Source organism: Pezoporus occidentalis, unplaced genomic scaffold (genome assembly GCF_034315485.1).
Source record: "Pezoporus occidentalis ecotype Australia unplaced genomic scaffold, CSIRO_AGI_Poc_V1 ctg7, whole genome shotgun sequence".
NCBI classification, from domain to species: Eukaryota; Metazoa; Chordata; class Aves; order Psittaciformes; family Psittacidae; genus Pezoporus; species Pezoporus occidentalis.
In genome coordinates, this window is record NW_026916052.1 from 11206297 (window position 1) to 11219375 (window position 13079).

The 13079-nt window shown below is 41.7% G+C and overlaps 1 protein-coding gene across 3 annotated transcripts in view; it reads left to right on the forward strand.

Moving 5' to 3' along the window:
* The window catches only part of AKAP12 (A-kinase anchoring protein 12), a 32487-nt gene extending 19741 nt beyond the window's left edge, over positions 1 to 12746 (forward strand). For 2 of the 3 annotated variants that reach the window (XM_062641900.1, XM_062641902.1), the window contains 3 exons: positions 3042 to 6832; positions 7548 to 9470; positions 10104 to 12746. In XM_062641900.1, coding sequence (XP_062497884.1) covers positions 3042 to 6832; positions 7548 to 9470; positions 10104 to 10112 — 5723 coding nt within the window. In that variant the 3' untranslated portion in view covers positions 10113 to 12746. The remainder of the gene's footprint in view (positions 1 to 3041; positions 6833 to 7547; positions 9471 to 10103) is intronic. The other variant, XM_062641901.1, reaches the window with a different exon arrangement.
* The last annotated feature ends 333 nt before the right edge of the window (positions 12747 to 13079 follow it).

Below are 13079 nucleotides of genomic sequence, written 5' to 3' on the forward strand. Positions count from 1 at the left end.
GCAAAGAAAAATAAAACCTGGAAAGGGAAAAGTGATGTTGGGGGCAGCCTTGATGGCCACCCAAAAAGATGTTAACAAGCAAACTGAAAAAGAAACTGATGAATCTCTACTAGGATTAAGAGCTTACAAAGTGATTTGGAAACTGAACGCTGGGTATGGTGACAGGCTGAAGAAGCATTGGCTGATGAGAAAATAATTACAGGAAACCTGTGAAATAGGTTGCAGGACATTTTCCAGAGCGAGAGAGAATTAAAATTAGAAATACCCCACTGATGAGGAGACCAAGACAGCAGAGCTGGGTTTTCTGGCCTCACTACGGAGGCTGAACTCCTCCATCGGGAAGTCCTCTCTTATTAGCCCTGGAAACAGCTGAAAAAAGCTAGGACTGATTTGCTTTCCAACCATAAATTTAGGTATATAAGAAGGCTCAATGAGAACGAAAATGGGGATTCATTAATTACATTTCCCTTTGGCTCTTTTAAACACTGGTTACCTTTCTAGCAGATGTGGGAGCCCAAATGTCAGCTGTAATTCTGAGACAGAACAGCAGAGTGGGGTTGTGCCTGACAAAAGACAAGTACAAGTTTCTGATGTGTCTGGAGACTCTAAACCCCAGCCCACAACTTGAGTAGAATGTTGATTACCTGTTGATTCCACTCTGACAGATTGTCATGGTACTGGGCACATTCTCTTCCGATATCTTTGGCACAGATCTATTTAAAGGAAAAGCTTGGATGATTCAAAGGGAAACAAATGGCAATTCGGACTTCCCATGACCTCCATATGTCTTTTACAGTTCACTTCCAAAACTTCCCCATCCAAGACTGTAAATGCAAAACCATGCCCCTTACCACTGGGTGCAAGAGAGGGGATCACCACAGTCATTGAGGAGTTAAAAGAGATGGGGATTGTCATCCAGACCCACTGACAATTCTCTGCTATGCTAGTTCATAAACCAAATGGAAAATGGCAACTGACAGTTGACTGCTACTGCCTGAATGCAAACACCAGCCCCTTCACTGCTGCTGTACTCAATATAGCAGAATTGATATCTACGATACAGGAGTAGTGTCATTCAGTATGAGCTATCACAGATGTAAAAGCTATGTTTTTTATGGTAGGTATCCAAGAAAATGACCAAGAAGAATTTACCTTTACTGGGGAAGCTGATCAAGCAGCTACTGTTTCAATCCCTACAACCTTGTAATTGGTTTAAGGGATGGATCCCCAGTTCACGGCTGTCATCTATGCTGTGGTCACTGGGACTCACAGGGTCGTCCCTGGAATTGCCATTATAATTGGTTTTGTATTTTTAATGATAGGAATTGGAATTGTAAGATGCATGAGTTCTTGCATACTTTCCTGGTTTTCCTCTCTCTTTCCTCCTCTGTGCGTTATGTGAGGATCACCACCAAAAATGAGGAGGATGTGCCTCCATCTTCTATTGTTTGAGCCACAGGGTTTCAATCTTCAGAGAGCCTGTGGTTTCTCCTGCGAACCACACAGAGATCACATCCCTGCGCACCCACTGAGCAGGACAGGACGAAGCCGTGATAAGTATTCTGTTAAGTTACATAGTTTGTTGGAAATGACAAGGATTTTATTTCTGGACCTCAGAGTAAATGAACACTACTAGTACAAAAGCTGTTCCTTGGCTTTATCCTTGTGTAGTCTCAGCATACAACTTACATAATGTTTAATTTATAAGAGTAAAAAAAAAAATAATAAAATAAATACATGGGTTTTCCTTTGATAACTGTCTTAAAATGAAAAGTGAGTTCAATGTGTTACTGCTGCTTCTAGCTGTGCTTACAATCTTATTTCCCTTCCCCACCCTGCCACTGCCTTAAGTGTTCTCGGAGTTACTTTTCCTTGTGGAGTGTTATAGTGTTTGCAAGAGGTGTATTACCAATGGAGTAATAGTCCTGTCTTCAGAAAAATACCCATTTCTTCTTACTCCGCTCCTTTGCAAGTGACTAGGTTTGAACATCCATTTTAAGATGCGCAGGGAGTTAGGGTGTTATCAGAGGTCAAACTTTTAAGTGAACTAGGAGTTTGAAGTAAACAATTTTAAGCTGTTAGATAAAGGGGAAAGCAAAAAGCTTTCCTTATGTCAACTGTGAAACAACCACCAGTATGCTGCTGATAGTGACTGTAAATGTTATTTGCCCTCTACAGAGCCAGCAGACTTGTAGATTTAGTTTTGCTTATTATTTAGTTATGTGTCAGCCTTACCTAATCTGCATTGTATATGTGCTTATGAAGATGCCGTTCTTCACAACGGGGACATAGGCAAGCAGAATGGAGGGAGCCTCTAGGCTGGAAGGGAGCTCTGGAGACCAGGTGGTCCAGCCCCTGAGCAAAGCAGGACCAGCTGCAGAGTTGGATCCAGCTTAAAGGTGGATCAAATCACTAAAGCAGTGCTTTGGAGAATTTCTATAAAGGTGATGTGATGTATGGGAGAATTCCAAGATTCATGATCTTTAAAACAAATACATTGTAATGTAACTGGTTTTGGGGTTACAGGTTCTCAGAAAAACAGATTTCCCATAGGCTTTTTCACATCTTACTATTCTTTTGGGACAGATCTGTAAAACGGCTTTTATTTTTCTTGTCATAATTTTAGTTCAGCAAGGGGTTTTTGTTTCTTTGTTTGTTTCCCCTTTTCTCTCAGAGGTGTCTCTCTGCATGGAAAGGAGAAATAATAGAATAGAAAAACAACAAAAAACAACCAAACCAAAACAAAAACACCAAACTGCGAAAGAAGGAAAGAGAATGGGAGAATATGAGTTTGAAAGGTGCATTTACAAATAAAGTTTGAAAAGACCCATCCAATGGTAGGAGGAAGAAATGGAATTACTGTTACCTTGCGATAAAAACTAGTCCTTAAAAAAATTAGCACATAGAAGAGGCACACAGATAATAGAACAGTATGTTTAGAAAAGTTTGATAAAAATTAAAAATAAAATTCTATAAAGGTATAATAGAACATTAAATGAGAAGGAAACTGACTGGGGTTTTCTTTGTTCTTTTTTAAACAGTTGGACAAAAAGAACATTCCAGTGTAACTTTGAAGGAAGACACTGAAACTATGGAGACAAGTCCATCTGACTCAAGCGCCAGGGATGGTGTAGATGCTGAGAAAGAGGATGCTCATGCAGTTAAACAGTTGCCATCTTCGGAAGAAGATGCAGAAGACCACGCATCTGAGCCACAGACTTACGATCTGGGTTTTAAAAAAGTTTTTAAATTTGTTGGGTTCAGATTCACAGTGAAGAAGGAAAAGACTGGAAAATCGGAACCAGTTCAACTGCTTACTGTGAAAAAGGAAACACAAGCCCCTGAAGGAGCTGATGATCAAAAAGAAGTCAGCTCAGAAGAAACAGTGATGCCTGAGGATGCGCTCTCTGCAGAAGACACCACCAAAGACACACTGAAAAATGACAAAACAGAAGATGAATCTCCTAAAACACCAGAAGCAAATGAGATTTGTTCTCAGTCAGCTGCCTTAACCACCGATACTGCATCACCACTAAGAAAACTTTTTACTCAGGGATGGACTGGATTTAGAAAAAAGAAGAGTTTCAGGAAGCCTAAAGATGATGAACTACAGTCTCCTACAAAAGAAGAGGAGCAAGAAAAAGAGGGGGCAACATTAACAACTGAAACCACTGAAAAGGAGGAGAACTCTGAGCTGAAGAAGCAAGATGAAGAGAAGAATGTGACAGCAGTGACCATTGAAGCACATGAGAAAGAGCAAACTGAAGGTGAAAAGCAGGAGTTAGAAAAGACTGTGGCAGCCACAGGAGTCGAAGCAAGTAAGAAAGAAGAGCTAACTAAGCTTGATGAGCAGGGTCAAAAAGAGGATGTAGCAGCAGCATCTGTTAAAGAAAGTGTGAAGGAGAAAAAAGCTGAAGAAGATCCGGAAAGGAAACTGGTGGAAACCTCAGATCTTGGTAAAAAAGAAGAAAAAACTGAAGAAGGAGAGAAAGAAAGTGAGATGACAGAGAAACTGCAAGAAACAGCATCAGTGGTACCTGTTGTCACTGACACTGTGAACGGAGAATTGAAAATATCCTCAGAAGCCCTACCTGTGGGAGAAAAACTGCAGCCAGTGGAGAAGTGTGAAATAGATGACAGAACTGAAATATCCTCTGAAGAGAAACTTGAAGAAGGATCTTCGGGAATTGAAATTTCTAGTGAACAGCTTAAAAAAACTGAGGGAAGAGAAGGAAATATACCTGCCTTGCTGGGGAAAGAAACACATGATGAAAAAACAGAGGAAGCAGAATTGAAAATGTCACCCACAGCAGAAGTCATCACAAAAGGAGACGCTCAAGACAGAACCACAGAGAAGAAAGAAATCAAAGAACACGAGACAAAACTGACTCCAGATGCTCCTGGATCAAAGTCCTTTTCTATTTCTGAACATTCAGTTGACACAGAGGATGATCAACAGTCTATCAAACCCACTGATGAAGGCCTACAGGGAAAAACTGGCATAGTTACGAGTGATACTATCAAACCAGATGAAATAACTCCTGAAGAGGCAGCTGGAAAGAAGCCTCCAGAAGGTATCACAAATGAAGCTGATCTGCTGTCTTCTCAAGAAAAAAATAAACTACAAGGTAGCCCTTTAAAGAAACTCTTTACAGGTACCGGATTAAAAAAACTGTCTGGAAAGAAGCATAAAGGCAAAAGAGAAGAATCTAAGTTAGGGGAACAGGGTGAACCAATTCAACTCTTATCAGATTCCCCAGATAGCCCAGAGGAACAAAAAGGGGAGAGTTCTGCCTCTTCTCCTGAGGAGATGAATGAAATTCCTTCTTTGGAAAAACCTGTAGATGGAATGCAGGTCACTGAAAATGAGGATGCTGCAATTTCAGATGTGGAGCGAAAAAGAGAAAGCGTTACACCCTGGGCATCATTCAAAAAGATGGTGACTCCCAAGAAACGTGTCAGAAGACCTTCTGAAAGTGATAAAGAAGAAGAAACTGATAAGACAAAGAGCATTGCAGCATCCGCAACTGAAAACACTGTTGATGAAAGTCAAGGAGAAATAAAAGAAAATGGGGTGGACCAGAAGCCAGATAAAAACACAGAAGAGCCCAAAAGAAAGGTTGACACCTCTGTGTCCTGGGAAGCTTTTATATGCGTAGGTTCTTCAAAGAAAAGAGCAAGGAAATCGTCATCGTCTGATGAAGAAACTGAACATAAGCTTGGTCAAGAAAGCCAAAAAGTAGAAGAGTCTGGACAGAGCAAAGAAACAGCAGCAGATGCAGTTCTTACTAGTTCTCAGGAGAGTGATCAAGGACAAGGAAATTCTTCCCCAGAACAAGCTGGAAGCCCGTCTGAAGGTGAAGGCATTTCAACATGGGAGTCATTTAAAAGGTTAGTCACTCCAAGAAGGAGATCCAAAACCAGAATGGAAGAGAAAACCGAAGACTCTGTGGTGGGATCTAGCCTGGAGCATTCAACGTCAGATGGTGAGCCTGGAAAAGATGAATCGTGGGTACCATTTAGAAAACTGATGCCTGGGCGTAGGAAGAAAAAGTCAGATGGAAAGCCGGAACCAACTCATCTTAAACAAGCAAAAGAAGACATGGCAGAAACGACTGAAGAAGATTCAGATATTCCAGCTGTTGTTCCTTTATCTGAATATGAAGCAGCAGAGCAGGAGAAAATGGAAGCCCAAAAAGCAAAAGATGCTGAAGCAATGAGAGAACAAGCATCAAAGGAAGAGAGAGCAGAAAAATTAGAGGAGACCCTACGAATTGAGCAAGCACATGAAGGACTGGTACATGCAGTTACTGTTACTGTTGTGGAAGGGGAAAGGGCGGTTACCAGTATTGAAGAAAGGTCACCATCTTGGATATCTGCTGCTCTGACAGAGTGCATTGAGCAGGCAGAAGAAGAGGAAGAAACTGAGAAAATACTTGAGTCGGATGTTATTGTGGAAGAAGCAGTTATAGCTGCCAAGACAGTGCCAGAGGCAAGAAAGGATATAAGTGATGACACCACAGCAAGTGAGATAGAGCTAACCTCAGAAGCAGTGACAGCTCTGGAGGAGACAGCAGAAGCTTTATGCACTGAAGAAACAATGGAAATGTCCCTTGCTGAGGAAACAACTGAGATGGTTTCTGCTGTTTCACAGTTGTTAGAAACCCCAGATACTACAGAGGAAGTTACACCTGTACAAGAAGTAGAGGCCACTGAACAAAATTTGAAAGAACTGGACAAACAGACACAAAAAGTTCTTCATGAAGTTGCTGAAAGAGTAAAGTCAGCAGATTTGGCACAGCTGGTTAGTGAAGGAACCGTGACGGCAGCAGTACAAGGAATCGAGCCAGGAGTGAAAGATGATGCTAAAGATGGCAGTGTTGTAGGCCAGGAAGCTCTTTTGCTTGAAGAGTCCTTGGGAAAAGGAGAACATGAGGAGGATGGCCTCCAGCCCCAAGGAAGTGCAGGGAGCATTCAGAGCCAAAATGGAGTTGAAGAGAATGTTCTACATGAGGGTTCAGAGAGAAGTGAAATATCTGGTGCAATGAAGGAAGGCACAGAAGGATATGAAAATGTAGATGCAGTGAGAGATGAAAGCCAGTGGCAGGCATGTGAAGAAGCAGTTGTAGGAGACCATGAAGAAATATCTGAAGTAGAGAGGACAATAGAGGAACCTTCATCAGATGACAGAGAGTTTCACAGCATCAAAGCAGTCACTCCCCAGGAAGAGCCAATTGCAAAGCAGGAGCCTTCAGAAGAAGAGAAGCTGCCCATAACAGAGTTGACAGTAGATGAGACAAGAGATGAATATATTCCCAAAGTACAGACTGCAGTAAGTATTACATGTAACACAAAGGCTGGTTTGTAAAAGAAAACAATCAGCAAGTGTTAGGTACTATACCTAATTTAGAACTGGGTTGTGGCAATATTACTGTCACAGATCTTCCTTGTGCGGCCTAGGCAACTGAAGTTCATTTCCAGTGAGACACACCCACAGATGTCCAGAGTCTTGTGTGCAGAGTGAGGTGGATGTGATTCCTACAGAAATAGTGGGAGACTGTGTGCATGGATCTGAAGGTGCTAAAAAAATTACCATTAGGGTTCCTGCACAGCACAGCATGACTGAAGATGCATGAACGCTTAAGATATGTATGTGATCCATATGGTACCATACATAGTGGATGGTATTTTCAGTTGTAGGCAGAGGTACAATTGTAGCTGAGGTGCTTCTGCAAAGGGAGGAAATTAAATGACAGCACTATCTCCAGCTTTAAGTGGCTGATGTGTTCCTACCTTCTTCCTTAGCTCCCCACCATCTTTCTGGGTTAGTCTTGGTTTCAGGTGCTGTCAGCTGTCCTTTGCTTTAGGCTGCCCTTCGTTTAATGAGCCGTGTGTCCTGAGAAACTGGGATCTTGGTGGCCCTCTAATCTTAGTGTCATCACCTCATGCTCTTCCTGTAGCCTTCCTCCTTTTGGCCATTGCTTGTGCTTTTTCACCCAGAATATTTGTGGTTCCCTTTTTCATAAGTCTGTTGCAATTCTCCACAGGTGCAGGACAAGACAGATGATGAAATTGCTTCTTTGAAGTTTAAAGCTGAAGAGCCTGTACAGCTTGAAGGACAGGACAAAACCCTTACTGTGGGACCAGAGTGCACACGAGCAATTGTCACTGTGGTCCCTGTTAAGCCTGAAAGACAAAATGAAATTCCTGACGTAGGCTCAGAAGACCAAGCTTGTACTGAAGGAGTGCTTAGCAGGGTGCTTGCTCAGAGAGAGGAAGAGAAAGATGGCACTGCGCTCCTTGGTGTAAAAAGCACAGAAGTCACTGTTACTGAAGTTCCACTGCAGAATGAGGTAAAAACCTTTGCCCTTGCTTCAGAAGCAGCTGCAGATACTGAGCCAGGTGTGACAGATGGGGCTGTCGGGCACATTACAGCAAAAGATTCTGTGCCTGTCTTAGAGCTGCAATGCAGAGAAAAAATGTCTGAAACCCCTTCCCCAAGTGATGAAACTAAGGGTGGCAAAATGGAAGATGCTGTGCTCAAAACTGAAATACACTCGGAGAGCGATACCACTGTCACTGAGGCTCCCACGCAGATTGAAGCAGACAGTGCATCTACTTTAGCATCAACATGCCCAGATATCACTGAAAATGGAAGCACTGTCCTCACTGACATAAGTCCTAAGAAATGTGAAATGCCGAGCAGCTTTGCTGGAGAAGGGACTTTGGGAAAAGAACAAGAACTTCCAAACTCGCAAGATTTTGGTAAAGATGATGATGAAAATGAGCAATTGGTGGAAAGAGCCGAAGAAGTACTGGAATCTGGAAAACCGGAAACTGTGAGAGCTGATCCAACTTCAGCTGCTGTCCAGCAAGAGGTTTTAACTGTGCAAGACAAAGGCTCTGACTCAGCCTTCCTACAAGCTGAAGGCATGGAGGCTCTGAAAGCGCGTGTGCCTGTAGCAGCTGCAGTAGTTGAAGAGCATGTCATGGCAGAAAACTTAATGCCCACAGATGTGCCAGCCGAAACTGTACAGCCCTTGGCAGCCACATCAGAGCAAATGGCTTCTGAAGAGGTCCTAATTACCACTGTTGACTATTCAGGCAGGGGGACTGCAGATCTTGGTAATGCAGAAGCACCTGAGCCTCAAGTAAGTCTTGGTTTCATGAATGGAACATCAGAGGAGCAAGAGAGGCTGCAGAGTACAAGGCAACCTGAACAAAATGGTATTCTAAGTGACAGTCTGTCTCTCACGCACACAGAATTTGAGCAGGATGTTGTCAAGTCTGTGACTATAGAGTCCCAGAGTACAAAAATTGTACTGAATGCCATCCAGACAGCTGTTCACAAACTTGCAGAAGAAGAAGAGTCAGCTGCCTTTGATTCAGAGCAGCACATGAAGTCCCCAGGGAAAAGCCCATTAGATACAAATATATCTGAACTTCTGGAAAGTATGCAGGTGGATCATCAACTTCCAGTAAAAGAGGGAGAGATATGCAGTAAAGAACAAGAGCTCCAGCAATCGGGGATAGTGAAAACTGCTACCTTAACAGACTCTGCAGAAATTCATGCAACTGTAGAAAAAACAAAAGACATGCTGTTAACTTCTGAGATGCTGAAAGATGGACAAAATCAGAATTCTTTATCATTTGTAACTAGGCTTGAAGATGTTTCAAGAGAAAGTGTGAGACTTCAGAAATCAACACTAGAACTAAGTACTTCAGAAGATTCAACCAAAGATCTCCTAGACATACACCTACCAAAATTAAGGGAAAAAGAAGCTGGACAGATTATGGAAATCCCAGACCAACATACAAGTCAGCAAACATGCAGAGAAAGTGAGGAAGACCATCATCACTCACCAGTGGAAGATGGAAGAAGACAGACATGGGAAGATGGTAGTTGCCAGGAAGGAACATCCTGTGATAGTCCACAAAGTCAGAACTCAGTGGCTGCTGATGCCTTGAATGTAAGTAGTATTTTTTAGACAGCAATTTCTTTCTTTTTCCAAGATTGTTGTGGGGGGTATCTAAAAAACTGCTTGTGTGTCTTTTTCATTGTGGTAAAAGGCAGCTGCTCCCCAGTGTAACCAACAGGCCACAGATCTTGTATTTCTTTTTTCTTTTCCTTCCCTTCTCATTTTACTGCCTCTCTCTGGCTACTCAACACTTTGTTTCTTTTCTGTACAGCTATCCACATCTTAATGGCCTTTGTTGTGGCCTGTAGTTTGGGGTGGTATTTGTGGGAGGTTGAAAATGTGGTTTCAGTTTTCCTAGATACAGTCATATACGGCACACGTTTAATGTGTGGGATTTAAACCACAAACACGCTTCCTCTCTTAACCAACGATCTTTTCTAGATCTAAAGGATGTGACTATTGCCTTCATGGTAAACCTGGAGTGCCTCATGTACCAAAGCTCTTTGCACTTCAGTAAAATCTGAATCAGAAATGAAAGGTGCATTCTCTTCTGAGGTTATTTACTGTACTTGCTTCACTAAATCATGAGACCTTTATCTCTGAGAACTGCTTGGAAAAATAAGATTTTCTTGGGAGAGTAAGTTGTCATTAATAAAACATTTTTTACTGTCATTTTTCTTTCAGATGTGCTAAACATCCATGTGGCATTTGGAGAGATGAGAACAGTCCTAGAGAAAACTGACAATCCTGTGACAAAACCAGGAGCTTTATTCACTACCCTTATTCTTGGATGTTAACATCCGCTCTTTCAAAGACCTCACCTTCTTTGTAATTTCTATTAAAACAACAATGCCTTTTATGTTGGCTCTATCCGCATATGTGTTCCATTCAAAGGTCATTTGCCTCTACCCAAAATACACCATTTAGACCAGAGATGCACAACTGAGTGAATGGACAGACCACTGAAATTTGTGCCACAGCTGTTACTGTCCCCTCACTTAACATGTGTCCTGTCTGTCCCACCTCCTTGAATCCCTTCACTCATCCCCGAATCCCCCTTCTTTCTTTCTGCAGTCTCTCTTGCCCCCCACATGTTCCGTAGCTGCCTTGATTTGACCAATGAGTGGCTGTAGATGCTGCTTGACTTGTGTGTGAGGGGAAAGAGGAGGGCTGACTGATGAGAACATATGAGACTTCTGGCCAAGTAGCAGATGTGTCTATCAAACAGCAGGAACTGGATCACGCACAAATTCTTGAGCAAGATGCTCAAGATTGCTGCCTTTCAGGCCCATTCAGGTATCTCTGTCCATCCTTCAGTTGTATTTATGCAGGCCTGATTCAGTCAGAAATTACTTCTACAGTGTAACTTGAAAGGAGATTGAGAATACCCTTCTTCTGTTGTTCCAGACTTCAGGTCTCAGGACTGGACTGTAATGTGTTGAGTATTTATATGTATGTCTTAAACCCAATTCTGATTTTAATGTAGAGCTATGATACTTCTGTATTATTTAGGCATACCCTTAAATGAATTTTGTAGAGTAGCCTGGAGAGGAATTGATACCATTGGAATGGAAATTGATAACACATTGTTTCCTATTTATTGTTCCAGGTTCTTCCCCTTGTAAAATCTCTCAAAAACTTGGCTGTCTTGCTTTGAATATTTATATGTATATCCTAAACCCAGTTCTGATTTTAATGTAGAACTATGATATTTCTGAAGACAAAAGGAGAGCCCTGACCTATGTCAGATCCACTGATCGCTTCTACTTGCAGTCCTCTCTTGTCTGAGAAACCTCCTGACTGACCATTTCCCTGTCATCTTGCTCATGTATCACAACCCTCAAATTGCAGCCCTCTCATTCCAGGGTCTGCTCATTTCTGGTCCCTGCCCCATCCAACCCTACGCTTTTCCCTACACTTAAACCATCTAACATCCTTCCTTCTTTCTTGCCCAAGCCTTGCCTGAACCTCTTTCCCACCACAGCATTTCCTGAGATCCTTCATGCTCCTGTCAATTCCCTGTCTTCATTGAGGGGAGAGTAGGAAGGAGGGTAAGGACTTGGTGATGAATTCTGCCTTGGATTGCAAAAAAGCTCATGAGACCGTAGGTGTGCTGAGATCTTAAAAACCTTCATGTAAGTTGGATTGGACTGACAACAGCTGGAGACGAAAATGAACAGGAAAATTTAAAGATGGAAAGAAGCCCCAAGACTGAGAGTTGTGGGAAGTCTGTCCCTGACAGGAGCTGGTCCTCTCTTTTGTTGTTTACATTAAAATCAAGCATGGGGTACAAGTCAGTACTTTCAGCTCTGATTTCTAAAGTGAAGGTTACAAACCGCGCTTTGTGAAACTGATGCCCATCAATTTGAACAATAGCTCACTATCCTACCTGTATAGTAATTTATTTTAAAATCAACTTTTAGTGTACAAATGCTCTTGTTATGGCAGGTGCTTGCCTCTCCTCAGGCTGCACATACAGCAAGCAATGTGACTGATTGCACTGGTGTGATTGCACCATCTGGTGCTGCCCTGTGTGGAAGCATCAAAAAATTTTTCCTTACCTCAGAGCAAATTATATAAATATTTAAAGCCAAACAATGTGGTTTCAAACAATCCAGTCTATCTCTGTCCATCATTAGTGGCAGCTTTCCCCTTTAGCTTTGGGCAATTCCAACACCCTCTGTTGGTTTCCACAGGTTGAAGTTGGCTTGCAAGTTAATCATGCTCTTAATAACACCTCACAAGTGCAAACTTGGCTGAATTTGTACAAATTGTATACCTATGTACGTTAAGCCATATTGCAGTAACTGCAGCAGGTAAAACAAAATAACAGTAGCATGACCTGTGTAATCCTGATTCTTATGTTTGTAGCTCCAAAGCTGTTAATAATATGTAAAGTTAATTCCTGTCTGAACCTCATTTAAATAAAGCTAGTGTTACCACAATGTAAATTGTCTGTTGGTGGTAATTGGATAGGTGAGTGCTTTAACTTGCCTGTTTTCTCTATTAATCCAGGGCCTAGGTAAGCAATGCAACAAACTTAACTATAAAACAAATACAAAAGCTGCTTCTATATAACTGACAGCTAAATAAATGCCGCACCTGAAACTGTACTAGTGGTGCAGGGAGCATGCCTCCACATAAAGATACTACCTTGTTCCAGCATATTGCTTTGGCCTCTGAAACTCTCATTTGAGACTGTGACTTCTGGCTTGTGCTTAAAAGCTTGAAGCTTTCTCTAATCCAATGTATTGGGTTACCAAATTTGATTTTGTGTTTTTAAGGTAGATTTTCATTGATTAAATAAAATGCAACTACAGATTTGTTCTAATGTGTATACGTGGTGTTTTTTCAGCTTGCTTACTATAAATCATTTTCTGATGGTTGCTTCATCTTCAGAGAGTTAGATTTGCTCCTGACACTTCATTCATTGTTGACTGATGTTCAGTTTTCAATGTGAATTAAAGGAACTGATTACAGAATTAAACTGCTTGTAGATTCCTATGAAATACGCATACTTCACAAGAAGTAATAAGAGTAAGCTACTTCAGAAGTCTGTTAAGAAAAAAAAAAACTTTAAATTCAAGATAGATAATAGTATTCAGTGAGACAGGATGAAAGTTTGTAAATCATATGCCTTGCTGGTACAACTGAAGTGTA